The sequence below is a fragment of the Penicillium samsonianum genome (genome assembly GCF_028829775.1).
Source record: "Penicillium samsonianum strain IBT 33392 chromosome Unknown utg000005l_segment0_segment0, whole genome shotgun sequence".
NCBI classification, from domain to species: Eukaryota; Fungi; Ascomycota; class Eurotiomycetes; order Eurotiales; family Aspergillaceae; genus Penicillium; species Penicillium samsonianum.
Window position 1 is genome coordinate 1289545 of NW_026643263.1, and position 23768 is coordinate 1313312.

A 23768-nucleotide genomic window follows, 5' to 3' on the forward strand; every position below is an offset into this window, starting at 1 on the left:
AAGCTCTTGGCATGCGAGAAAGGCATGGTGATTCGTAATGCATAAAGCATGCCGAATCAGGGTTAGCGTTGAAAGCTCCATGTTAATTACTGAGAATTAAGCTGGATTCTCAACACCCGATGCTCATTCATATTCAAGTCATATTCAAGAAACCTCAGCAACAACGCGGTGAATGTTCTAGGGTCTTGTAGAAATCTGATAAGGACGTAAGCATGTAAGCCATTCTGGCATACGAAAAGTACTTACGCGAAGTGGCTGACGCTGGGTAAAAGGGCCAAACCCGAACCAGGGATCTGAGACCAAGATCTGATCAGCACGATGACATCTCCAAGGCCCCTACGTTTTATGATTTCTTACCCAGTCACGAAGGACGGCAGGTACGGTCCGATTCACCACTTCTTCGTTGTCTCCATCCACGATCCATACCAGAGGAGCCGACTGGTCTGCATATAGCGTCGGTATCTGGCCAAACGATTCTTGATCCCAGACCGGCAGGGTAGACCACATTTCGTTTATCTGGTCGGACAGTTTCGGCCAGCGTTTCGGATTTGGATTGAGACGCTTATACTCCCGCTCCGTGCGCCGGAGATAGTCGTTGAAAATTGGGTTAGTGTTGAGCGTCGTGTTTCCGTTTGAGAAATCATAGCTTCCGGCAAAGGAGAATAATCGATCCAGACGGGAGGAGTGGTTCATGGCGATATCAAAGCCAATGATCGAGCCGTCCGACCAGCCAACCAAGGCGACTTTGGGGATCTGAAAATGATCCAGTACCGCGAGGACATCGTCCGCCATCCGATCGTATGTGATCGGCCCCGGTCCGTCCGTGGACCGCCCCTGGCCTCGAGAATCGATCGCCATCAGGGTGAAGGGCAAGTCGATGAGTGCCTTGATCTGATGGCCAAAATAATCGGAGTTGGCGAAACCGCCGTGCAGGAACAACACCGGTATCTGCCTGCAATCCAGTGTGTGGGAGAGCTGTTGCCCGTAGAAACCGTACCAGATGGCCGTCTCATTGCTGACGTTAACGTGGCCGCTCTCTATCGCCGTTGGCAGGGTGGGAGTATCCGGCAGGGTCGCCCATGGGGGGACATACGGTTTCGTGAGAAGTTTAGGGTCTTTAAACTGATCTCCCACGCAAATGCCGAGCAAAAAGGCAAGGACGCCGATCCGAAAAATCCGCATTTTCGGGGTCAGATACTTGCCACAATATCGTAGATTAAAAACGATTAAGCCAAAGGATGCTGTTAGGCTTTTGCAGTGGCTACCTAACCTAACCCTTACATTATCAGTATTGGAGACGTGCGCTTCGTGGCCTGAAACAAAATCGAGTGGAAAATGATGCAGAGTTGAGAGATAAATAGGAAAATTCGAGCGCTTGGTTTGGATCTCGCTGTTTTGGCAACTTTGTCGCTCACAGACAAGGCAAAATAACCGCTAGACCAAAAATGCACCATGGGCAACATTCTTAGTTTATACCATCATTTTCCAACTCGACAATCTTTTTACTGAGAGGTTCGATCATAATTACATAACTTACCGAATCTTGCTAAACTGAGTTTGAAAGGGAAACAATCCAATCAAATAACTACTCTGAGCTTCACCACAAACAGAGTTTTTTTTTATCTCTCGAGATGAATAGCTTGTGGTCTAACACAAGGCGAGGGTTCCCAGATCACTCATGGAAATTACATCTATAAACTTAAAAAGAAGTCTGAGGATGGGAGAATTGATGTACTTCGGGTACCGCGCTGATCATCCTCCCGGAGGTCTATCTGGAACCATGGTACTGTCACAATTAGAGTTACTATCCCCGAGAAGCATCACTGCTGCGGTCAATTTGTCATTTCTAGATGTGCTGAGATGGCTGCCACTTCATATAGAAAATGAAACCCACTGCATTGACCATGTCACCCGCTCTCCCCCCCCCATGCATATCGTCGCACAGCGAGGATTTCCCTATTAGTATATCGATATTCTAGACGACGTTCTATGACATCATCTGTGAGATGATATCACTGTTGTTCTAGCCGATGTTCTATGAACGTCAACATCGGCTAGAACATCAATGTCATACTCTGTATGATGGGTTTGTCTGATCTCAGCATGGACAGCCCATAGGAATGAAGCCTTTTCATGGCTGTTTCCGGTGCAGCAAGGTTATGGCTTCCGCTTGCATCAGTCCAGCTGGAGGTTCAGCTTACAAATCGGCCACATGAGTATCTCAGTCGTGTGATCTTTCTCGCAATTACCTTGGGGCCTAGACTCAGGAAATGGGATGCTGGGTGAAATACGAGAAGAATGGGTATAAGAAGGACCCGTTTGTACGGCTAATACATATCATGTCCAGCTTCCACAAACATAAACTCAATCAAGCCAGAGTGGAACCCCAACAGGCTTAAGTCAATCAATTTGTCAGCATTATCTCCATTGCCTCGAAGAACAATGGCTGGTCCTCGTGTTCGTCGCAATTTTCGGGACCTCCAAGATGAATATGACAAAGGTAACAAGAAGCCCTTGGAGACCCTGATCCGCGCCTTTAAAGGGATCCAAGAGCTCCCTCCCCATGATCAAAATTCCTTCTTCTACCTTGCTGGCTTGCACGGGGAGCCCTTCCGCGGTGCCGGCTGGGGAAACGCCAGCTGGTGGGGAGGATACTGCAATCATGGTAATGTCTTGTTTCCTACGTGGCATCGGGCCTATTGTTTCGCCCTTGAATCGGCTCTTCAAAGCATCCCTGGCTGCGAGGATGTCACTTTGCCCTACTGGAACGAGATCGAAGAAAATACCCTGGAACGCGGGATTCCTGAGACCTTCCTTAAAAAGAAATGGACACTTGAGGATGGTGGCGTGATCGATAACCCACTGTACTCCTACAAGTTCCAACAGAAAATTACGGATAATCTGAATCCGTTCCCTGATGCGGATTATAGCAAAGGCTATGGGTATAAGACCTGCCGCTACCCTTACTCTGGTCTCGTTGGGCCTGCAGATATAAAGAAAACCGAGGAACACAACGCAAAGATTAACGCGTTGGGGCATGATAAGGTTGATAAAATTCTCAACGAGAACGTACAATCCTGGCTCCTTCACACAGATGTTGACGGTGTGAAGGGGAGAGGTGGTGTTCTTCAGAAATACTTCAATTGCTTGAAGGCTCCAAACTATACAGTTTTCTCAAACACGACTTCCGCCACTCAGTGGAACGAGGACCACTTTAATGAAGGCTTACCTGCGCCGGCTACTGTTTCTCCGCATGTGGTTCCCCTCGAGAGTCCTCATAACGATATCCATCTCGCCGTCGGCGGATATGAGATCGGCGACGCCAATTTTGACGGGGAATACCCCGGTGCCAATGGCGACATGGGTGAGAATGACACGGCGGGATTTGATCCCATCTTTTATTTCCATCACTGCTTTATCGATGCCATGTTTTGGGAGTGGCAGAAGAAGCATGGGAAAGGAAAGCAGCTCAATATCATCCCTCAGTATCCCGGGACCAACAGCGTTGACAATCAAGGTCCCACGCCGGGAACACCTGGGGGTGCGTGGTTGACCTTGGATACGCCGTTAGACCCATTCAAGCTTCCTGGCACAAACAAGTCCATGACATCGAAGGTAAGATAATAAAGACCAGCCGAAAACGGGGCACGCTGATTCTCAAACCTTTTTTCAGGATGTGATCGACACCGAGACCCAACTTGGCTACACTTACTCACCTATTAAAGGTATTTCCCACAAGCTTGCCGATGCACCGCCTACAGCCTATGTAGCGCGTATCTCAGGTGTCAACCGCGGAATTATTCCCGGCTCATTCATACTGTCAACCTGGACGACTGAAAACGGTAAAGAAAGACTGATTGGTTTCCATTCTACGCTCAGTAGATGGCATGTGCAGGGCTGCGCGAATTGCCAGAGTCATCTGCTTGTCACAGCGTTTGTGCCGCTGTATGGACTGAGCAAGGACCAAGCAAGTAAGGTAAAGGTCAAATTGCACACGAGAGATAATCGCAAGGGAAGCACAGGTCTGAAGGGACAGAAACCGATTCACCATGTTGTGGGCCATCTTTTATGAAAGGATTGAGCGAGTTTTAGTTGTTTAATGGGTTATTTCCATTTACCAAGCTCTGTGGCCAGATTGTGAGATAAGTCAAATTGAATATAATTAGGGTTGGTAAAATTTTTAGGGCTACTAAGCTTTGTCATGGAGGTATTATATTACTATAATATTTTTTTACATGTTCTCTTCTGGAAAATGTACATGTGCTCTACGTTATGATAAATATATAGTGGATATATGGGGGTGAGATTCCTGTATTCACCTGGTAAAGGGGCATGGACTGTGGTCGGTGGAGCACACCAATGCATATCCAAAAATGAGACAGATTGAGGCGCATGTGGATATCTTTCATGAGTGGATACAATCTACAGGGCTGCTGTCAAGTCCGGGGTGTAAAACAAACAACAAAAAAAATATCAAAACGTCAAGGGGCGGGAAAAGGTATATTCAATAGCTGAAGATACAAGTGTATAAAATAGACGCTAGATCGTAGTCTGTCGTGGAGAAAGGTATCAAAACATTAAAGAATAATAGATGGACACATGTGGAGTTATACATGAATACATCCGTAAGAAGCAACGTCAGAAACCCCGGAATTATTAAATCGACAAGCACGAAGCTCATCCCTTCCACAACTAAACAGCCGCGCAAGACAGATACGTATATAGATCACTCGTCAAGCTTACGCGAAAGCGCAGGCCAGAGCCAGGAAGGCTCCACCAACAGTCCACACGCTGCCTGTCATCTGGCCGGCGGCGTTGAACGCAGTCGAGGAAGCGGCAGGCGCACCGGTTGAGATGATAGCAGAGCTGGTGGGCGCCGCCACAAGAGGGGTGGAGGAGGCCACAGCGGTGGACGAGATGAAAGCCGAGGAGGACTTCTTGGGGGTCGAGATGACGAGGGTCGACGAGGAAGTAATCTTCGGGGTGGAGGTGGAGGTCACCTCGGTCGTGCTGGTGCTGGTGCTGGTGGGGGTCTGGGTTGGGGTAGGGGTCGACGTCGGGGTCGGGGTGGCGGAGATAGTCACGGGCATCCAGTTCAGATCACCTTGGGCCAGGGTGCCCGACGGGGTCACGGTGCCAGCAGAGGCCTGGCAGGAGGCGTAAGTGGTGCCGGCAATGTTGCAGGAAACAGTTCCAGTGCTGGTGTTTGATATCAGAATGTGGTTCGTATGAGGAAAGTCTGCGCTGGTACTTACGTTCCCTGGAGGTTGATGTTCTGCAGCTGCATGGAGGTCGGGGCAGCAATTGCGGTCATGCCCTCGCCGGCAATACCGCAAGCATTAGCGGTCTTGCAGGTGACCTTGTAGGTAGTCGCATCTCCATTCTGTGGATTGTTAGTCAAACGTGCTCGGACGAAAGAGCGCGTTGATCGCGCAACTGAATCTAGTACGTACGGTTTCGATAACGCTAGCCTGGAGATCCTGGCCCTTAAAGCCGGGCAGGAGGAGGGTTGCGGTGTTACCGGCAGCGGCGGCGGTAGCGCCAGTCAACAGAGCGACGGTGTAGAAACGCATGTTGGAAATAGATTGGTGGTTGAGCGGTATTTATATCGAAAAATTGGTGATAATCAAGATGTTGGAATGGCACAAAGAATGAGAGTACACAGTACTTGAAGTAGAATCAACAATTGCTCAAAACGAAGGACTGGATTTAACGAAAGACTGTCGAACGACGAAAGAGTGAATGACGGACTGCTTGAGCCTGAAGGTGTGAAGAAGAAGAAGTATCAGAGAGAGACATTCTGGGGGTTAGGCGCATAATATTGACTTGGCATAGTGTTGTCCCGTGGGTAGTCGCCAAGACGAGTTTGGCAAAGTGGGATTGGCCCATATTGGGGTCCAAGCGGATCTGTCTAGGGCCGACACGATAATCCAGGAACAGGGCCCCAGGGGTTCGAGGGGTGGTTCGTGATTTGAAAAGGGGGCATTTACCGTATCCAAATCCGAGTGCCTTGGCGGGGGAACAATATTAGGGGCGCTTTAGTGGAAGTTTCCAGTGGAACTAGGCTGATCCGGGCCTAGGGGCCGAACCGACCCCTGGGTCAGCTTCCTGTTTTGGAAGGTTGTTTGATGCTCCTCATATTACCTGGGAGACTAGCGAGATGAGATCAACAGAGTGAGTTGGGAGATATCAAGGTCTAGAATATAAACAAAAAAACTCAATTACTTTGGAGTACAGAATAGTACACATGTTTACTGTTCAAAATGTATATATACTTGTCGCCATTATCATCTTTTTGTTGCCGTAATTTCCCCAGGTCAGCCACCGACCCCTGCCGAGAGGACTAGCGTCCACGAGCTCGTGCACGATTCAAATTACGCCCGGTGAAAAAGCCCGTGCCTGATTTCATGAGAGCGCAACGCCGTGGATGCCAAATTACCTAATTAATCTTATGAACCATTTTTTCATTCAAATAGTTTAATTTGCTTTTACCCACTTTCACCTGCAAACCGCGTGTACTTAGATTGCAATGGACCTACCAGCCGAGCAATGCCGATAATTCAACTTTGGGCCGTTTTCCATGCTGAGGATGAAATTATATTTGCAGCCACTCCAACAAGATCCTGCACCATCATGACAATTCTTTATGAAATTAAACCCAGATTAAAACCGAAATTCATCACCAAGTTCTTCCGGGGGAGGATCCGAAGTGGTTGATGCACCCACACACTATCCCTATGACAAGTAGCACGCCATTAAAGCCCGCCATGATATAGAATGGTGTGCCCGCTGACAGGACGTCAAATAGCAGTCCACCCACTTTAGTTAACAACAGGATGCCTGCTCCGCCATATAATGAATAGACTCCTGCGATGGAGCCTTTGAGATGGGACAAATGCTCCAATCTCTGGTTGACCGATCCAGCAAGAAGAGACTGGCCCTCGTCAGGCTCTGTGTCATTCTCGTCCCCACGGACGCGGCGCTCCTCGTATATCTTTCTTAATGTTTCATTGTCGATGCTGACCCGCAAGATACCGTTGCTCAGCACAGCCAAGCTACAGACAATTGCCCCGATCTGGCTGATTCCAAGCAGAGCCATCACAACAAACACCCCCGGATTGCCGTCGGGTCTTTCGAATAATGGGTTTGGGAGCATGGCAAAGATAATATAGCCGATGATCCCCACCAATGCGGCGAAAAGAAGTGGGAAATTGTATCGTCGTGATTTGTCTGTCAGGTACCCAAATGCTGGAGCTGCAATCAATGCCACCAATTGGGATACCCCGGTCAGTATGGATGCGACGATGTATGCACGTGGGCATGCTTTCTTAATATCCCCTAATCCCGACCCAGGAACCGGTTCATGTTCCTCATTGCAGAGGCCCGATGCGCGGTAGTAGTGATTGACGGCGAGGGGAATGAACAATGAGATTCCCACAGAAGAGGCTCGGGCCACAAAGCCTCCAACATAGCCTAGTCCAATGCTACGGTTTCGGAATCCCAGTGTAAGGGCAGTTGTCAACTGCTTCCAGTATGGCAATCTTGGGCCATGGATATATAGATCATCGTCGTCGTCGTCATCTTCGTCATCACACAAATGATGAGACGTTTTCCACAGTGCGCTCCAACTTTTGCCCTTTTCTCCTGGGAGATCACGGAGACCAATAAAGCATACAAGGCAGATAACAAGGGATACGAGAGCAACCAGATAATAACTGCGTTGAATCGCCTGTGATGGCGACAATCCCATCTTCTCAAACCGGGCTGCAAGCGGCAGGAAAACAACCAGTGCCACGAGCGCGCCACACCCAGCGCACATGCCAACAAAACCGGAGAGTCGCGCAGACGGCGATGCCCTGGAAGCACCAATGTCAATGGAATGACCATTCCTGGCACGCTCCGGTGTGATGGTCAACTCTGAAGACACAGATGCGCGATATGCCTGGGCATTAAAGGCTGTACCGGTAACAGTTGGCAAAACTGCAGTGACCATGGTCGATACCGCTGAACCACCGATGCTGAAAAGCAACCTTCCCAAGAGAAGATGGGGGTAGACATTCGTGGCTTGCACAAAAACGACTAGCGCGAGTGCTACAATAGCATAGCCTGCAGTACATACCTATTTAACGTCAATATCATTGAATTCGTTACTCAAATATGGGCCAGTAGCAAGCTTACATGGCGGACTCCGATTCGGTCCGAGAGAACACCCCAAAGTGGACAGGCAACTAGGGCAAGGAGTTCGTCCGCGAATCCCAGAGTGCCCACTGCATCTCCCACTCCATCTTGGAGGCCAATCAAGTCCGTTACGACGAAGGAGATGGATGAATTGATGTAGACTAGGAAGGCGATGGAGAAGGGGCACACCGCCAAGAGGTAAGTTAGTGTCTGGCTGCGCGAGGCAGTAAACAATGCCGGTGATGAAGCCATCACCGGAGATGATTCATTGCTTTTGAATTGCAAGTATGAGTGCAGAATTCAGAGGTGATGATATCCCTCAGATCGATGCAAATTGGTGAGGAAATGATCTCTGGACGGTGTCACAATGGTTGCTTCTTCCAAGGCGGGCAATGTGGGACGTCACATGACGGAGATGATCAGATAAACACCGAAGATCGACGGGCATGTCCTGACGTTAAGTTGGTCTAAGGGGTTGAATCAAAAAAAAATTATACTAGATTATACACGATTCACAAATATTATGCTTTACTACAGTGAAATTAAAACTCTCCATGTATTAAGTAGGCTGGTATAGATCTGGGTGGCGGCACGTGCCGGTAGCTGACGTAAGATGCGGAGAGGCGCCTACGGGTTATTCTGGAAAGCTGTCCAGATCAAGCTACTTACTCCTCCCAAGTAAACGGCATTCACTTTATTTCTCCGCCAAATGCGACCTTGAGACGCCCGCCTTTTTGTCCTTCCTTCGGTCTATGACCTTCGGCTTGTCCGATTCAGCCGATAGCCATGAGACTGGCCGCGTATACTGGGGTAAGTAGTACCGCAGCCGATGGGGGGAGACAACCCGCTAACCTTGGAACCCCGTTTGCAGGCCTCAGTGGTCCTAGCCACTGGTGTTTTTCTAAAAGCTCTTCATCAGAGGTCCAATTTCTATTCGGCATGCGTCTATCTCTCTCAGAGTAGTGCGAATCTTATGGTGAGTTGTCCAGTTTGGGTTATCGCGCTTGGTCATCATAGTCCCTAACTCATTACTCCATCTCCAGATCCTCACGAATTTATGCCTTCTCGTCACCGGCTTTGTACTATTCTGGCTCCAACGACTTCTTTATGGACCCTTGCGACCAATCGAGACCGAGCAACTATACGAGCGGGCCTGGTTCGCCGTCACGGAGACATGTTTGGCCATGACCATCTTCCGAGGCGAACTTGGAGGCTGGTTTCTGGTCATGTTCATTTCGCTACTAGTCGGCAAAGTCTGGGGCTGGATTGGCGAAGGTCGCGTTGAGTTCTTAGAGCAACAGCCGCCGGCTAATCCCCGGTTATTCCATACTCGACTGGCGATATCTCTCGTGCTGACGGTGGCATTTGACTCATTCATGCTGCGGTACTGTGTGCACACCGTAATTACGCTGGCACGGCCGGATATGATGGTGATGTTTGGATTCGAATTCGCCATCTTGACGATCCTCTCGACCTCCACCCTCCTGCGATACGTTATCGCGTTGACCGAGATCTCCATAACCCGCCAGCAGATAAAGGCCAAGATGCAGGAACGTCGGGATGAGATCCGTGTTGCACGTGTCGAGGCGATTCGAGAACATGCCCTCGCGGGAGCTACCTCACCTCCTGACAATCTCCCTGACGAAAACGATGTCAATGAGATGGACATTGACGTGCCCGGGTGGGAGGAGAAGGGTCGTTGGGTCTTCTACTTGGATCTTTTGACCGATTTGTTGAAACTGGTGATTTACTTGAGCTTCTTTGGTATTCTGCTCACTTTCTATGGCCTCCCCATCCACATTCTGCGGGACGTTGTTGTGACCATCCGCTCATTTGCCCGTCGCATTATGGACTTCATGCGCTACCGAAATGCGACAAGGGATATGAACCAGAGGTATCCGGATGCAACGGCAGAGGAAGTCTCCCGGGAAGATGTCTGTATCATCTGCCGTGAGGAAATGATTCCAGTTCAACCGGCGCAGCCACAACCAGCGGCTAATGCTGCTGGAGAGCCTGCACCACAGCCGGCCGCTGGAACACAGCGTGTTCCTGACCGTCTGCGTCCAAAGAAGCTCCCATGTGGTCATATCTTGCACTTTTCGTGCCTCCGAAGCTGGCTTGAGAGGCAACAAAACTGCCCGACATGCCGACGTCCTGTCATCATGCCCCAGCGAACTCGTGGAGCTGCCGGGGTTGGAGACAACGCTCGCGGAGGTCAGAATGGTGGTATCCAACCGGGCCAACAAGGTGCAGATGCACAGCCACGTGCTCGGGTCTATCAGTTTGGGCCCTTCCGTATCGGCTTTGGAGCTGTGCGTGGAGATTTATTCAACAATCTTCACCCACAAGGTCACCAAGGTAACGTGCCACAGCCTGGGGCAAACCCGCCTGCGAATGCGCCTGGAGGACAAATTGGGTTTGGCTTTGGGTTCGGGCGCCGTCCCCAAGCCCCCACCCCTGCTCCCCCCCACAAGCTGCGGCTCCCGGGGGATCTATCACTGCTGAAATCAATAATCAGTTGCTGCAGATTGAGCAACGACTCAATCAAGAGATTGCTACTCTTCGAGCTGCCACGGAGCATCTAAATCACGTGCGCCAGCTTCGGGTGGAACTAGAGCGATTGCTTGCTCAAGCGAGGGCTGTTAACCAACAGGCTGCCGGTCAACCAGGCCCGCTTCCCAACGTGACCCTAGGATCTTCGGTCTTCACAACGGTCGACCAATATGGCGCAAACCCGGGCACTGATGTTCTAAACGCTGGAGACCCTCGTCTACCGGAAGGGCTTACTCTTCCCCCTGGTTGGACCCTCCTCCCTCTGCAACGCGTGGATAATAGCACCAGCGGTGTTGAACAGACAGTACAGCCTACGTCTACCACTACAGAGACAACCCCAGCTGCGCCAGCTGTGGCCAGTGCTGTAACTTCTCATGCCCCCACATTCCCCGTGCCTGTTCAGGATCAAACAAGCGGGAACGTCGGGCTAAATGCACGCGGCACCACCAATGCTGAAACCACTCCCATAAATGGGGCGCCTAGTCTACCGGTATTGCAACCCACGCCCACCGTCCCTTCTGCGGATCATCGTGCAGAATCGCCGTCTCAAGAATGGACCGACGTTGGCCCTAGAGGGTCCTTCGAGGCCAGGCCAGCTTCCTCCATTCCTACTACATGGGGTAGCAATGGGGAATCTTCAAATGGTGCTTCTGGTCAAGCTGAGACTCATCCCGAGTCTGCATCCAACGGCAAAAGCCGGACCGCATCAGTTGAAGAAACGCCCGATGAAGAAGCCTGATCCCAGACTCCTCTTTTGGTAACCTCCTCCCTGTGTATTTTTTTTTTCTTCTCCGGTGTCTGCTCAGCCCATTCCGTTCCCCAGTTATTTACACCAGCGTTTCTGCATGGCGTTGTTCGCGAGCAAAAGATCATACCCAAATTTCTTTTCACGATTTGTATACCACGGTTGAATCTCATGGTATTTGCTCTACCTTGGTCAAATGAAAATGTGTATATGCAATTGATGAGTGTAAAATTTCGATTAGGAGAGTATAACGTAGAGAGGTACCTACATGTATGTTGTACGTAGACCTCGGGATCTACCTATGGGGGTGTGGCCCATGGCATGGCTGAGACATGCCGCGTGGCTGAATTCTTGGGGGGATCTACATACAGCCTCCCGTGTTAGTTAGATGATTTAATACGAATAATATTTTATGATATTTGTATTGCTTCATTTTGGACTAATATTTACTGTATTAGTTGATCAATGATCTCTTATGCAGCCTATATAAAGTTCTTTCTGCAGCGCAGAGTGATACCGTCGCATTTAAAGAAGCTTCGTCATGACGGCACAGCCCCGACTCCACTTGCATCTGATTTGTTCTGGGCAAGGTTCACCCTGCCCAGGTGGTCCCTTGAATCTAGATCGGGTTTATTTTCCTTCACCCCCTTACACTCTCGGGGCAATGTTATCCTAAGCTATGTAAGACATTGTGTCCCCTCCATTGCTCAATTCCAAGCTTGCTGCACTCCGGACCTTGCGATCTCCGTACTTTCACCTGTGCACGCGACACTGTGGCATACAGTGTGACATTGCAGCTAACCAGCATATCGTGTGACAGATAATAATCCCGTGTACGATTCTCCAACCCTCCGTCCATGCTTCTCCCACGTCGAGCGGTCATCTTCCTCGGCGTCTGCTTCTTCCTCGTCTTCCTCTTCACATCCCGGAGCCTCTCACGACCATGGCGTGACGTACCCCAAGTCATCGGCCTGGGCGACCTGGTCTCCTCGTCATCCAACACAACGGGAGTCTGGAATACGACCCGCGGCCACACAAACAACGACCTCTATGCCCCGCCCCCGGACTTCGTCCCCGGCACCCCCAAACCCCCGGGCTACAAATACTCCAAGGTGATGGTCGTGACCCGAACCAAGGAGGAAGACACCAGCTGGATCGCCGAGGAATTGCCAGATTGGGACCATGCTATCTACGTCGCAGACGACCCCACAGCGCCGCTCCACCCACCGAAGAACAAAGGCCACGAGGTCATGATCTACCTCACCTACATCGTTGACCACTACGACCAGCTTCCGGACGTGGCGGTGTTCATGCACTCGCACCAATTCGCCTGGCACAACGATAACCTCTTCGCCGGAGACGCGGCGCAGCTGCTCCGCCGCCTCAATTTGAACCGTGTCATCCGCGAGGGCTACATGAATACTCGCTGCGGGTTCGGCCCGGGCTGTCCAGCCTGGATGCATCCCGGTGCTCTCGAGGAAGACGAGTCGAAGCAGGAGGAGATCATGCTGGCTCGCGCGTGGGGGGAGCTATTCCCCGACCGGGAGATCCCGTCTGTCCTGTCGCAGCCGTGCTGTGCGCAATTCGCCCTGTCTCGTGATCGCATTCGTTCCATTCCGCGGACCCGGTTTGTCTTTTATCGGGATTGGCTGCTGTCGACGGATCTCAGTGATTATATCACTGGTCGCATCTGGGAGTATCTGTGGCAGTATATCTTCACCGGGGAGGCTGTTCTCTGCGTTGATGAGAATGTATGTCTGTGTGACGGGTACGGGTTTTGTTTTGGCGGAAACGAGGAATATGATAATTACCGGGAAGCTGAAACGAAGAAGAATGAGATCCAGCAGGAATTAGATAATTGGATGTGGTTGTCCGACCTTGGGTTTGGTGACCCTGCTGAATCGGATAACCCGGATGAATCGGATGACCCTGAGGGTGACAAGGGCAATGACCTTATCAACCGACTTCAGGAGAAGCAGCAGGAGCTCGTTGAGACTCTGCAGGCTGCTATGGAGCGTGGCAAGAACCCCCAGTACCGTGCCCAGGAGGCCGGTCGTCCTTGGAAAGAGGGTGATGGGTTCTGAGCTGCCTTGGCTGGATCAAGTGCTGCTTTCTCGGATTCATCTTCTTTTTATCCTGCCACTGCAAAAGTTTATGTGGGCCAATAATCTATATGCCATCTATTTACCATTTCCTCGTGACGTAGGGGGCCTGCTTTTGGACACATGTTTCGCCATCTGTCAATACTCTCACACTTTTAATTGACAGGGCCATGTATTTTGGGATGGTTACTTCCACCGTTTCTAATGTCTGTCTTCTTTGGTGACTGATTTCTTGATTTGGATGTACTAGTGGGGTTTGCTTTTGCGACTCGGGCTTCTTACAATAGGATTATATCGAAAATAGAAATGGATAGAAATGATCATTAAACATTCAAATTTGCGCTCATGAGATTCGATAATCAAATGCAAGTCAGACATGTAATATAAATTCTGTATAAAAAGATACTAACTATCCATGGATGCTATGCTATTACACATGTGAAAGTCAAGATCACGTGACACCCTCGAAGTTTTCAGTTTGCACTGTCTGCTGTTCCTTCAAACTGCACAAACATCATTCCAACCGTCGCGCCTCTTATCAGCCAAGTCCAACTAAAGCTGTCGAAGCTTTTTTTTTTTATTCTTTTACCTTGGCCTTATTTCCGCTGTGACACGCTTCTCACCCTATTGGGTGTGGCGCGCTGGGACAACTGTGCTCTGATCAAGCTACATTGCCAATGGGTGAAGCTATTCATTAGGCTCTCTACAACAGCTGGATAAGAGCTTCAACTTGGAAGACATACCCTTCTGAAGATAAATTGAGTTCTTGAACGCGGTTTGATTCTTCTCTCATATTTGCTCTTGTCGAGAAAAATCTTCTGTCACTCCTTTTTATCTCAATCTCACAACTTTGCGACACTATCAGCTTATCGAACTGAGTGTCTCGAAGCACCTAGCCCTCAATCGACACCATGAGCTCCTCCACCAACCAACATCTCCCCACAACCTCCTCAGATCTACCCTCCCAGCAAACAGCGACTGCCCCCCACCTTGACCCGAATGCGCAACTGGCCAACAACGGATATGCACCCAATGACAACCAGCTCGCGGGATTAGTCGAGGCAGCCACAGCCGCCGCAGACCAAGATGTCTCGCAATGGGCTGCTGCTGCCGCAGTCGCTGCAGCAGCCGGTGCAGCCGGCCATCACCACCAGCTGGATTCATACACAGACATGGATCTCTCCGAGAACGGGTTCGGCGACGCGAACTTCGGAACTGGCATGAGCAGTGGAAGACACATGAGAGTACCTAGTCACACCGACCATTCCCAATCCTCGGGGCTCACACGAACGGCGACGAAAAAGCGCAAGCGAAATGACGATAATCTCGACCCAGCCTTGGCTGGCGCGGGTCTCTCTGCCGCGCAGCATCAGTCGCATTCCGCACAGCAAACGCCCCATGGCTATACCGGAGACGGTATGGACATTCGCCCCGAGCAGCAGCAGTCCCTGTCAGATGCTCGTGCGGTGGGTATTCATTCTGCGGCGGCGCTGTTCCGCCAGCCTTCTGGCAATAAGAAGTACACCCGGCCTCCCATCTCAAAGATGTTTTCGTCCCTTGAGATCTCCCCGGAGAACTTTTTGCATCTCCAGGCTGCTGCCAAGAATTACATGCTGAACGATGAACACCCTGAAAGGCGGGATTGTGTTGGTCAGCGTGGAAAGGGAGATACGGAAATGGTCAAGCTTCGCCTTTGGAACTGTGTTCGTCAATTCCTCGAAGCCGAGGGAAATGGTGAACGGTTTTTCGGGGAGAATGTCGTTAATGAGGGCATGGGCCCGAGAGCCTACATCTGGCCGCGTGACCAACACAAGATCATCTCATTGGTCATTCCTTTGCTCAGACGGATGGTCACCAACGAAAGGCAACGCCAATACGCAATTGAGACCCGCAAAGGAGGTGGTGCTGAAGAACGCCGCCGCCGTAAAACGGAAGATTTCTCGAATCTGAATAGCCCGCGCTTCTCTCCAGAACAGCATCTCCAAATTCAAAATCAGACGTCCCATCGCGATGATCTGTCACAGTCAATGCCCCCTCCTCCACAGCCGATGCAGCAATCAGCAATGGATCCGTCCCAGCCTGTGGACATCGGTCTGACCGACCTCCTCCTAGATGGATACACAGTCGACTGGGAAGAGATCGGCCGATGCTATGATACGTACAATGAGAACTTCGAGCTCGATAACCTATGGTCCCTCTCCGGTCTCCAGCAACCCGATTGGCGTGGACTCGTCGCCGCAGTCGACAGCCATTACCAAGTCGTCCACAACGGAAACTCCGACTGCCCACCGGGCTGTGAAGACCACAATATCAACCGCATCATCCATGCGGACACCGCCTCAGGTCTCCAATGGCGCATTGGCGGAGGCCGCAACCTCCCAGCCCGAGACGAATTGTAAGCCACCCATCCTTCCCAAACGTGTGGAATACTGGAATACCAACTAACAAACCCATAGCGCAAGCAGCATCACCCGCGACGTGTCTCGCATTATCCGCGAGAACATCGCCTCCCGACAAGGCCATCCTGCCCAAGCACCCGACCCCCACTTCCACCAACCCTTCACTCCTCTCCCAGAATCTACGCCAACGGCCAACACAACCACCCCCTGTCAGAGCCAAGGCCAAACCTCCCTCCGCGTCAATATCCTGCAAAACGGAAAGCGCATCCTCCCCAGATTCGACCTGCCGGCGGGCCAGTGCCCCAACATCGACACGGTCAAGCAGGCAATTCTCCGTCGATACCCGGGCCAAATCCCCGGTTTGCAGACATTCCCGGGCGCCAACGCTACTGCGCATGAAGCTCGCGAGTCTGCTGTTGTGGATGGGTGGAAGGTCAAGGTCTGGTTGCCGGATGGACTGCTACCTGTGCAGAGCCAGAAGGATTGGACTATTGCTGTGCTTTCGGCTGATGCTGTTGATTGGATGGATGGGGAGTTGAAGATTCTTGTTGAGGTTGATGAAGGGGATGGGCAGTAGAGTTGTTCAGTGTGATTTTTTGCCTTTTTTTTCCTGCTCTTATATCCCTGTTGCTTCTATGTTGGATAATTTGTATCGTTATACCCTCAATTTTAAAAATTGATTACAATTTATCTACAATAAATATGTACAATGTATACCTACACTGTCGATCTATCAAGCCCAGACGCGTATCGTCAACGCCTTTGTTTCCTTCCGATATTGTATACTCCGATTTATGTTGGGCGCTAAGCACCACGTGCGCTATATATCAGTACCCGGATACCGGATTTTTAACAATACTGTTCCTCCAAAAACTACTGTAATAAGTGAGAAGCAAGTAGCTACCTGATACTGTAATATAATGATAGTACGACCGTATTTTGGTTTTATGTCTTTCCTGCATGGGTATCCCCGGTCAACACCTGGGCATAACCTTCGTTACCGTTCCAAGGTTGCACATATGAATCGTAAAAAGTGGAGCCAGAATTAAAAGTGGGACCGCACTAGTCCTAATTGGGAACAATATATTCCTATAAATTTAAGAATCCGGGAACGTATATCAAACCTCGCCCAGGTAGCCTAGCGGGAACCGCATAAGACCTTGTGCCTGTAATCGACCGTTTCGGCGGGACTATTACCGTGCAGGGAACCGGAGGCCTGTGGTTCAACCCTCGCTTTTGAACTTGATCCACTTAATTGCGAGACACGATCATGGCTTCGGCCGTGGTCAGGGCTGATTGTAAGTCATTGGCCGATTGGACCGCCCATCATACCCCGTCGGCAGCAGATCCCCCAGGTTGTAGAGGTGCCCCTCTTTGGAGCCTTTTTTTTGGTTTCTTTTGATCTTTATACATGTCACTTGTTGATGGTTATCTGGCGGTTTGGCGTGGGGTCACATGCACTACCATGTTACCTAACACCTTCTCTGTTACCACTTTTAGATAAGTTATTCTTCTAAGATCTTCATCTTTTATCTCTTTGAGGCATGATGAAGCTCTTTCTGGGCCACGGTGACCATTTGCCTGCCACACTTCTGCTGCCTCCTCCCCTGAAATGAGATAGCAACCCTCCAACGTTCACCACAATAGCCTAAGCAAGATACCAAATTCTTAGTAAATACCACCATACTCAGCAAGAGCCAAACGAGCTGAGAGCCTCACTCATGGGAGGACCGAGTTGGTATACATACTCTAGCTTCCCACAGATTCAATACTATATTTAACCTGATAGGTCACATCATTGCAACAGGATGCTGAATAGCCCATTAAAAGTGAAACATATGCTTCAAGAAGGATAGTGTAAATTCCAAAAGACTCTATGCCCAATCATCCATTCAAGCAAGTTCAGTCATGTTTGAGTTGTCAAGTCTATCATATTGCCAAGTACGAAAGTCTCCACAAAGTAAAGTCTGTAAAAGTTTACATTGTAATCCAAAATATGCAATAAGAAATCCCATGCCTCATAATACAGGATGGAAAGGTAATGATGAGCAGGGCCTGGAATGATGCACATCTTGAATGCGTCTTACAAAAACACCAACAAAATAACAACCGCTCTATACGCCGTAACGCACCCCAAAGCTAAAAGAACCGGTCCCACCGAGAGCTCATTTGTTGTGTAAAAGCAGAGTGCGGAGGGAATCCCAATGGTCTGAGTCGCCATAACTGTGGTTGAGATGAAGATTAGCATTGGAAAAGCAACACCGAGCTTCCGAATTACAGGAAGCGAGGCGGGAGTCATATATGGTGGAAACAAAACATACATATACACCATGCTACTCCGCAGGCTCGACGCCAGCGTCTCCGGGTGCCACCGGAAAATGTACATGACCATCGCCCAGGTCATACCGGCAAAAACAGGGTAGGCATTATCCGTGATCTTAGTGCGTGCATCGGAGGTGATGAGGGAGGAGAGGGGGTGCATGTTGGGTTGGACGGAGAGCTTGGCGAGAGCAAGCATCACACGCGCGAAGACATAAATAACGATCTAGATTCGAGTTAGCTCTGCAGAAAAGACGGAGTATATCCAGGAGTCGAAGACTGAATTGTTTCCACAATCAGGGAAAAGTTCAAATCACGTACCTGCTGGCTAATACTGCCTGGCTGTCGTCCGAAAACTGCATACCCGCCCAGCAGGCCTGCAAAGAAAGTATCAAATCGGCCCTCTTTTCCAGCACCACCTGGTATATTCCGGAGAACGATCATCGAGGCCTTATAGATGATTGCGAATGTGGCGAGGTTCCGCGCATGCTGGCGGGTTGCTTTCAAAACGAGCTTCGTCTTTTCGCGTATTCTAGATAATGAAACGGTCAGTTTCGTGCTGCGGAGAGGTAACGTCGGGCGTGGGGAGTGACATACGTTCCAGATCTGAACAAAAATATCATTCTAGAAGCAGTCAGTATCGGTCAGCTATGCCTTGTAGCGGGGTTTCTGGCTGTCCGAGGTCCAACATACACCAGCGCATGCGGAAAGCGGACTTTCGATCCGTAGACGATTCCATTCCGTGCACCCTTCACTAATGACAGTAGCGGCGCGAGTTCGGGTTTTAGGACGAGCGCGTCAAGTTGGGACTGCGGAAAGAAGTGTCAATACTGTTATGTATGGTCGGAGGCGCTGCGGAACTCACGAGCAGCGTATCCATGGCGTCTATGGGCCTCGGCAAGAGGTCAGACTCGTTTCGGGGTGGTTTATAGAGGCGATGGACAACGAGAAGAGACCAGGAGACCGTCACGTATCATGAGGAGGAAATAGAGTAAAAATAATGGTTCCTTGCGGCGGGAGATGTTGGGGGAGGGGGACGGCACTTTAATCGGTTCCCGCATCGAGAAGGGCCTCGGCATGTGAGAATACAGCAGACGTCATGGTCACGTGGCAGTATAAAAGACCTTCGCTACGATTTCGCAAGTGATGATATTGAGGCCCGCATGTCGACGCTGCACACGCTGATGCGCACTGTTATTACGAGCATACTGGCGAATTTTGTTGAGTCTAGTGCAAAGTAATGGATGGAGGAAATGTCTCTATTAGATGTAGAGGTTTTTAAAAATAACTTTTCATATGCCGTAAGACTGCTCATACAGGCGCAGAAAACGAAATCCCGTCCGGCCCAAACTCCTTAGCAAAAGAAATCATGCAAATCGATCGATCTTAGTTTTTCCGTGCCTTCTTGTGGGTCTCCTGCTCCTCCACCTCCTCATCAGAAGAGACCTCATCCACCTCCATCATCTCCGCAGATGGCTCCTCCTCCTCGTCGGATGATTCCATACCCGCCCGACGCTTGAGACCCTTCATCTTACGGGTCTGCATGTCAGACAGATCCTGCTTGCCGAGGTGAACACGACCAATCTTATCACCCATGGAGTCCATGATGATGTTCTTCTTGGTGCGGGCTTCTTCATTGGGACGCTTGCCCTGCTTCATGGACTCCTTCTGCACCTCAGGGGCAGCCTGGCGTGTGCGACCGACCTTGAAGTCGAACTTAGGGCCGACCTCCTGCAACTCAACGCGGGGCAGCTTGTGACCGCTGCGCTTGGTGACAACTCTGTACCAGCGCATGTGGATGACGGGCGAGAGACCATCCTGGGGCTCCTCTGCACCAACCATCATCACGTACTGCAGACCCTCGACGTCGACCTGGGTCGTCTCCTCGCCCTTGAACATGTCGAGGAGAGTGCTCTTGAGGATGGTGTGCGAAATAGATGTGGGATCGTCCCAGGGGGAACCAGAGAACAGCATCATAGGTCGCAGGCCGAGACCGACGTCCATGACAAGTTCGTTGATGGGCGGGATGATCTCGCCATCTCTCGGGGGGAGCAGCATCAGCTCGACGAGATCGAGCAACTCTGAGTTGTAGACCCGAGCCAGTGTAACACAGTTGGGTCGCTTCTTGTTGTGGCTTCCGAATGCTACGAGTCCACACTCGTTCTTGTTCGCCAAGAATTCCAGACTCTCCGAGTTCTCATATGGATGCAAGTTCTCGTTCTTCTTGTGGAAAAGAATGTTGTGAGGCTTCGTCAAAGCGTGGAAGGTCTTCAGCACGGTGTCCAGTGTTTGAGGGCATTTTGCGCCGTGGAAAATCAGGGTCTTCTTGGGGGGTTCGACGAGTTGCGGCTCCCGCGCTTTCAGGATACGCGCAGTGCGCGGGTTCTTGGCTTTCCTGTAGGGAAGAGAATTAGATTTGGATGACAATCTCGATGAATATCCATAACTTACACTTCTCTCAACATTTTGTAGTGAATGATCGGCAGAATGGCTTGGGGTAAAAATATCAAATGAGCGGAAAAGTTTTGGGTTGCTGATGGCTTGGCACTCTTATCGATAAGCCAGGTACGGATGTGGTCACGTGCTTTAGTTGTCAAATCTCGTCTGATTGGCCACTTGATACTACATCCACCTGCCTACCTACCTAGGTATGTATGTAACTAGGTAGTATATATGTCTCACAGTCAAAGTTGTCTAAAAGTATCGTTCGTTCAAAAGTCAAATTCAAAGGCTGAGGGGTCTATCTTAAGCGATTCGATTTCTGTTCTAAATATATTCTACAATATATATATCACCTTTCATCCAACACATCATTGTGGACACCGTACACTACCTTGATTCTTAAATTTAATTTTTGGAAGGCTTAAAAATTACAGCCACATAGACTTCATTATATGTACGTAGGACGTTGAAGCAAAACAAAAACATACAACAGTGAGGATTCGCTGGTATAGTCGTAGCCCTCTACTGTGCCAAAAGTACCTTCTTTCTTTTATTAGTTATTGCTTACGGCAGTTGCGCTATCTCTGGCTGTGATTGGGATGAATAATGCTAGAGTAATCTCATCCCCTCTTCACCCACCATGCAACGTTAGTAGTTAGTTATCCTTTCCCACCGCTTCCACGACATGACACATTCCCATCTCCATCTCCGTCTCATCTACCATGTCTGTTCCGCATGTTGCACCGTCGCATGACGCCTACGGGCAAACCAAACGGAGAAAGGTGCGCAAAGGCACCCACAGTTGCTGGGAATGCAAGCGCCGGAAGATGAAATGTAGATTCGATCCGCGCATTGCGAGTACCTCCTGCAACGGCTGTCGACGGCGCGGCTCCCCCTGTATCAGCCAGGAATTTCCCGAGGACCTCGAACATGTCCTCATGAGCATTGAAACCACCAGTGGTGATGGCACTTCCTTTGACGGCAGAACTCGCCTTGCCATACCCAGTGCAAGGACAGACCGTATTCTCACACCGATGTCAACGATCATGGAGACTTCACCATACCATAAATTTCCTGAGGTCTGCCTCTTCCCGCTCTTCTTTCCAATATTCTATGATTGTTACTGACGCCTTTCCAGCAATATCTCCCGACCACCAGGAATGATACCTCACAACGTAAATATGAGAGGCTCTCTCAGTTCCTATATGAATTACTCCCGTCGGGCGCAGATACCGAGAATATCTGCAAATTCAGTCGCCACTCTTCCATCCTCTCCCACGAATTGTTGACGACGCCATACACCACCCTCTACCAGAACGGCCTCCAAACGCCTGAGAGTTTACTGATGACCCCGCAACCAAATATGCATCCTGTTTTGATCGCGAGATACATGTTCCAGCTCGCCCTTTTCCTACAGCATCTTTCCCCGGATCTTCACAAGGAGATTAAAGGCCTGTCGAAACCACCCCGCGTCATCATGGAACGCTTAGCAGATGCCGCCAACTACCACGTCACGACAAATGAGGCACTGATCGGCAGCATCGAGAGCCTCGAGTGCATCATGCTCGAGAGCCTATACCAGGTGAACATTGGGAACCTTCGACGAAGTTGGGTCGCGGGCCGCAGAGCAATGAGTCTCGCCCAGTTGATGGGGTTTCATCGACCAGATAACCAGACCCTATACCAGGCGCTCGACCCTAAAATGAAATACGATACACGGATCATGTGGCTCCGCATCATCACCCTGGACCGCCAGCTCTGCCTCCTCCTCGGTCTGCCCGAAGGCTGCATCGACCATAGCATGGCCTCGAAGACCTACATCGCCAACGACTGCCCCATGGGCCGTCTCGAGCAGCTGCACTGTGTCGCCATGTCCCGAATTCTCGAACGGAACGCGTCCAAGCCGAGCGGCCGAGACCTCGTCGCCACGCGCGCCATCGACCTGGAGCTGCAGAAAGCCGCGGGCAGCCTCCCGAGCAAGTGGTGGCTAACCCCCAAACTCGACAGTGCCTCCACCGACCTGCAAGCCGTGTTCTGGGATATGCGCCGCCTGGTCCTGCAGATTTGTCACTACAACCTTCTCAACCAGCTGCATCTGCCGTACATGCTGCGCCCCTCGTCCGCGGAGAACAAAAACGAGTATTCGCGGATCACCTGCGTCACCGCGTCGCGGGAGGTTCTCTCGCGCTACAACTCGCTCCGCAGCTTCAACCGCATCGCCTACAGCTGTCGCACGGTCGACTTCCTCGCTCTCATGGCGGCCATGGCCCTCCTTCTCGCACACTTGGATGGCCATTGCGACGGGGCGGAAAATCTACTCGCGAACCAGTATTTGAGCGATCGCGGGATGATCGAACAGATGCAGGAACACATGATCGAGATCAACCGGCTGAATTCGGACGAATTGAGCGCGCAAAGTGCAGATTTGCTAAAGGCGTTGTTGGCGATTGACCTGGAGAAAGGGCACGGGCGGGTGAGTGTTCGGGAGGCGGGGAGTGAGGGTATCTTGCCGCAGGATGGGATGGGCTCGGAGGAAGAGAGCGTGGTGCGGGTGCATATTCCGTATTTTGGAATTATCCGGATTGCACGCGAGAAACAGCAAGCTGCGACGACGGGAACCAGCAGCAGTAGCAGCTCCGAAGCCCAACTCCGCCTCTCCTCCTTGACACACCCCAGTGCTCCCCTCTCCACTGGTTCCCTCTCTACTAACAACACTCCCAACCCACTCTCCTTCCCCTTCACCGACACAGCTGCTCCCCTTGAATTTACCGCCACTTTCGCGCACCAACAGCAGCAACAATATCAGACCACGTTCTCCGACCCCGGTCTTTATCTAACGCCATCCCCGCTAACGCAGGGCGGACATCCCGGACTCGCTGCTGGCGGCGAAGACTGGGCGTTTCAGGGGGTGGATATATCGTTTTTCGAGAGCGTAATGAGGAATTTTGGGGGCGATGTTTGACCCCTGCCTGCGCTTGGGGCGGTTGGATACACTCCCGACCAATCGATCAACAAAGACCAGAAATCCAG

The 23768-nt window shown here is 50.7% G+C and overlaps 10 protein-coding genes across 10 annotated transcripts; 5 read left to right on the forward strand and 5 right to left on the reverse strand.

The window, feature by feature from the left end:
- Window positions 1-336: 336 nt before the first annotated feature.
- Window positions 337-1182, reverse strand: N7471_009409 (alpha/beta hydrolase; the record flags this gene model as incomplete). Its single annotated transcript, XM_057282128.1, has 1 exon — window positions 337-1182. One exon carries the CDS (start codon window positions 1180-1182, stop codon window positions 337-339), a length of 846 nt encoding a protein of 281 aa, XP_057133011.1.
- A 1260-nt stretch (window positions 1183-2442) lies between these two features.
- On the forward strand, window positions 2443-4072 carry N7471_009410 (tyrosinase family protein; the record flags this gene model as incomplete). The annotated part of the gene is made up of 2 exons (XM_057282129.1): window positions 2443-3615; window positions 3674-4072. 2 exons carry the CDS (start codon window positions 2443-2445, stop codon window positions 4070-4072), a joined length of 1572 nt encoding a protein of 523 aa, XP_057133012.1.
- Window positions 4073-4739: 667 nt separating this feature from the next.
- N7471_009411 (putative GPI anchored glycoprotein) lies at window positions 4740-5573 on the reverse strand (the record flags this gene model as incomplete). The annotated part of the gene is made up of 3 exons (XM_057282130.1): window positions 4740-5199; window positions 5256-5383; window positions 5454-5573. The coding sequence occupies 3 exons, from the start codon at window positions 5571-5573 to the stop codon at window positions 4740-4742; spliced, it is 708 nt and encodes a 235-aa protein (XP_057133013.1).
- Window positions 5574-6496: 923 nt separating this feature from the next.
- On the reverse strand, window positions 6497-8537 carry N7471_009412 (putative MFS transporter). The gene is made up of 2 exons (XM_057282131.1): window positions 8179-8537; window positions 6497-8119 (listed from the first exon to the last, which is right to left on the reverse strand). Exons 1-2 carry the CDS (start codon window positions 8428-8430, stop codon window positions 6680-6682), a joined length of 1692 nt encoding a protein of 563 aa, XP_057133014.1. The 5' UTR covers window positions 8431-8537; the 3' UTR covers window positions 6497-6679.
- Window positions 8538-8964: 427 nt separating this feature from the next.
- Window positions 8965-11470, forward strand: hrdA (E3 ubiquitin-protein ligase HRD1; the record flags this gene model as incomplete). Its single annotated transcript, XM_057282132.1, has 4 exons — window positions 8965-8988; window positions 9050-9154; window positions 9222-10637; window positions 10697-11470. 4 exons carry the CDS (start codon window positions 8965-8967, stop codon window positions 11468-11470), a joined length of 2319 nt encoding a protein of 772 aa, XP_057133015.1.
- An 863-nt stretch (window positions 11471-12333) lies between these two features.
- On the forward strand, window positions 12334-13560 carry N7471_009414 (DUF3431 domain-containing protein; the record flags this gene model as incomplete). The annotated part of the gene is made up of 1 exon (XM_057282133.1): window positions 12334-13560. The coding sequence occupies one exon, from the start codon at window positions 12334-12336 to the stop codon at window positions 13558-13560; it is 1227 nt and encodes a 408-aa protein (XP_057133016.1).
- Window positions 13561-14489: 929 nt separating this feature from the next.
- On the forward strand, window positions 14490-16554 carry N7471_009415 (uncharacterized protein; the record flags this gene model as incomplete). Its single annotated transcript, XM_057282134.1, has 2 exons — window positions 14490-15973; window positions 16035-16554. 2 exons carry the CDS (start codon window positions 14490-14492, stop codon window positions 16552-16554), a joined length of 2004 nt encoding a protein of 667 aa, XP_057133017.1.
- Window positions 16555-18142: 1588 nt separating this feature from the next.
- On the reverse strand, window positions 18143-19176 carry N7471_009416 (Tim17/Tim22/Tim23/Pmp24 family protein; the record flags this gene model as incomplete). The annotated part of the gene is made up of 6 exons (XM_057282135.1): window positions 18143-18200; window positions 18299-18522; window positions 18618-18828; window positions 18894-18920; window positions 18990-19105; window positions 19162-19176. 6 exons carry the CDS (start codon window positions 19174-19176, stop codon window positions 18143-18145), a joined length of 651 nt encoding a protein of 216 aa, XP_057133018.1.
- A 418-nt stretch (window positions 19177-19594) lies between these two features.
- N7471_009417 (rRNA-binding ribosome biosynthesis protein RPF2) lies at window positions 19595-20932 on the reverse strand (the record flags this gene model as incomplete). Its single annotated transcript, XM_057282136.1, has 2 exons — window positions 19595-20691; window positions 20748-20932. Coding segments are annotated over 2 exons (1194 nt in total), but the record flags the coding sequence as incomplete, so codon positions are not given.
- Window positions 20933-21460: 528 nt separating this feature from the next.
- N7471_009418 (uncharacterized protein) lies at window positions 21461-23700 on the forward strand (the record flags this gene model as incomplete). Its single annotated transcript, XM_057282137.1, has 2 exons — window positions 21461-21817; window positions 21877-23700. 2 exons carry the CDS (start codon window positions 21461-21463, stop codon window positions 23698-23700), a joined length of 2181 nt encoding a protein of 726 aa, XP_057133020.1.
- Between the last annotated feature and the right edge of the window lie 68 nt (window positions 23701-23768).

What these genes read in the sequence shown, in the direction of transcription:
- N7471_009412 (XM_057282131.1), bottom strand. Translation starts at nt 8,430, where the DNA reads ATGGCTTCATCACCGGCATTGTTTACTGCCTCGCGCAGCCAGACACTA. An exon ending in ACCGAATCGGAGTCCGCCAT is followed by an intron (nt 8,120 to 8,178) that starts GTAAGCTTGCTA and finishes GACGTTAAATAG; the next exon opens with GTATGTACTGCAGGCTATGC.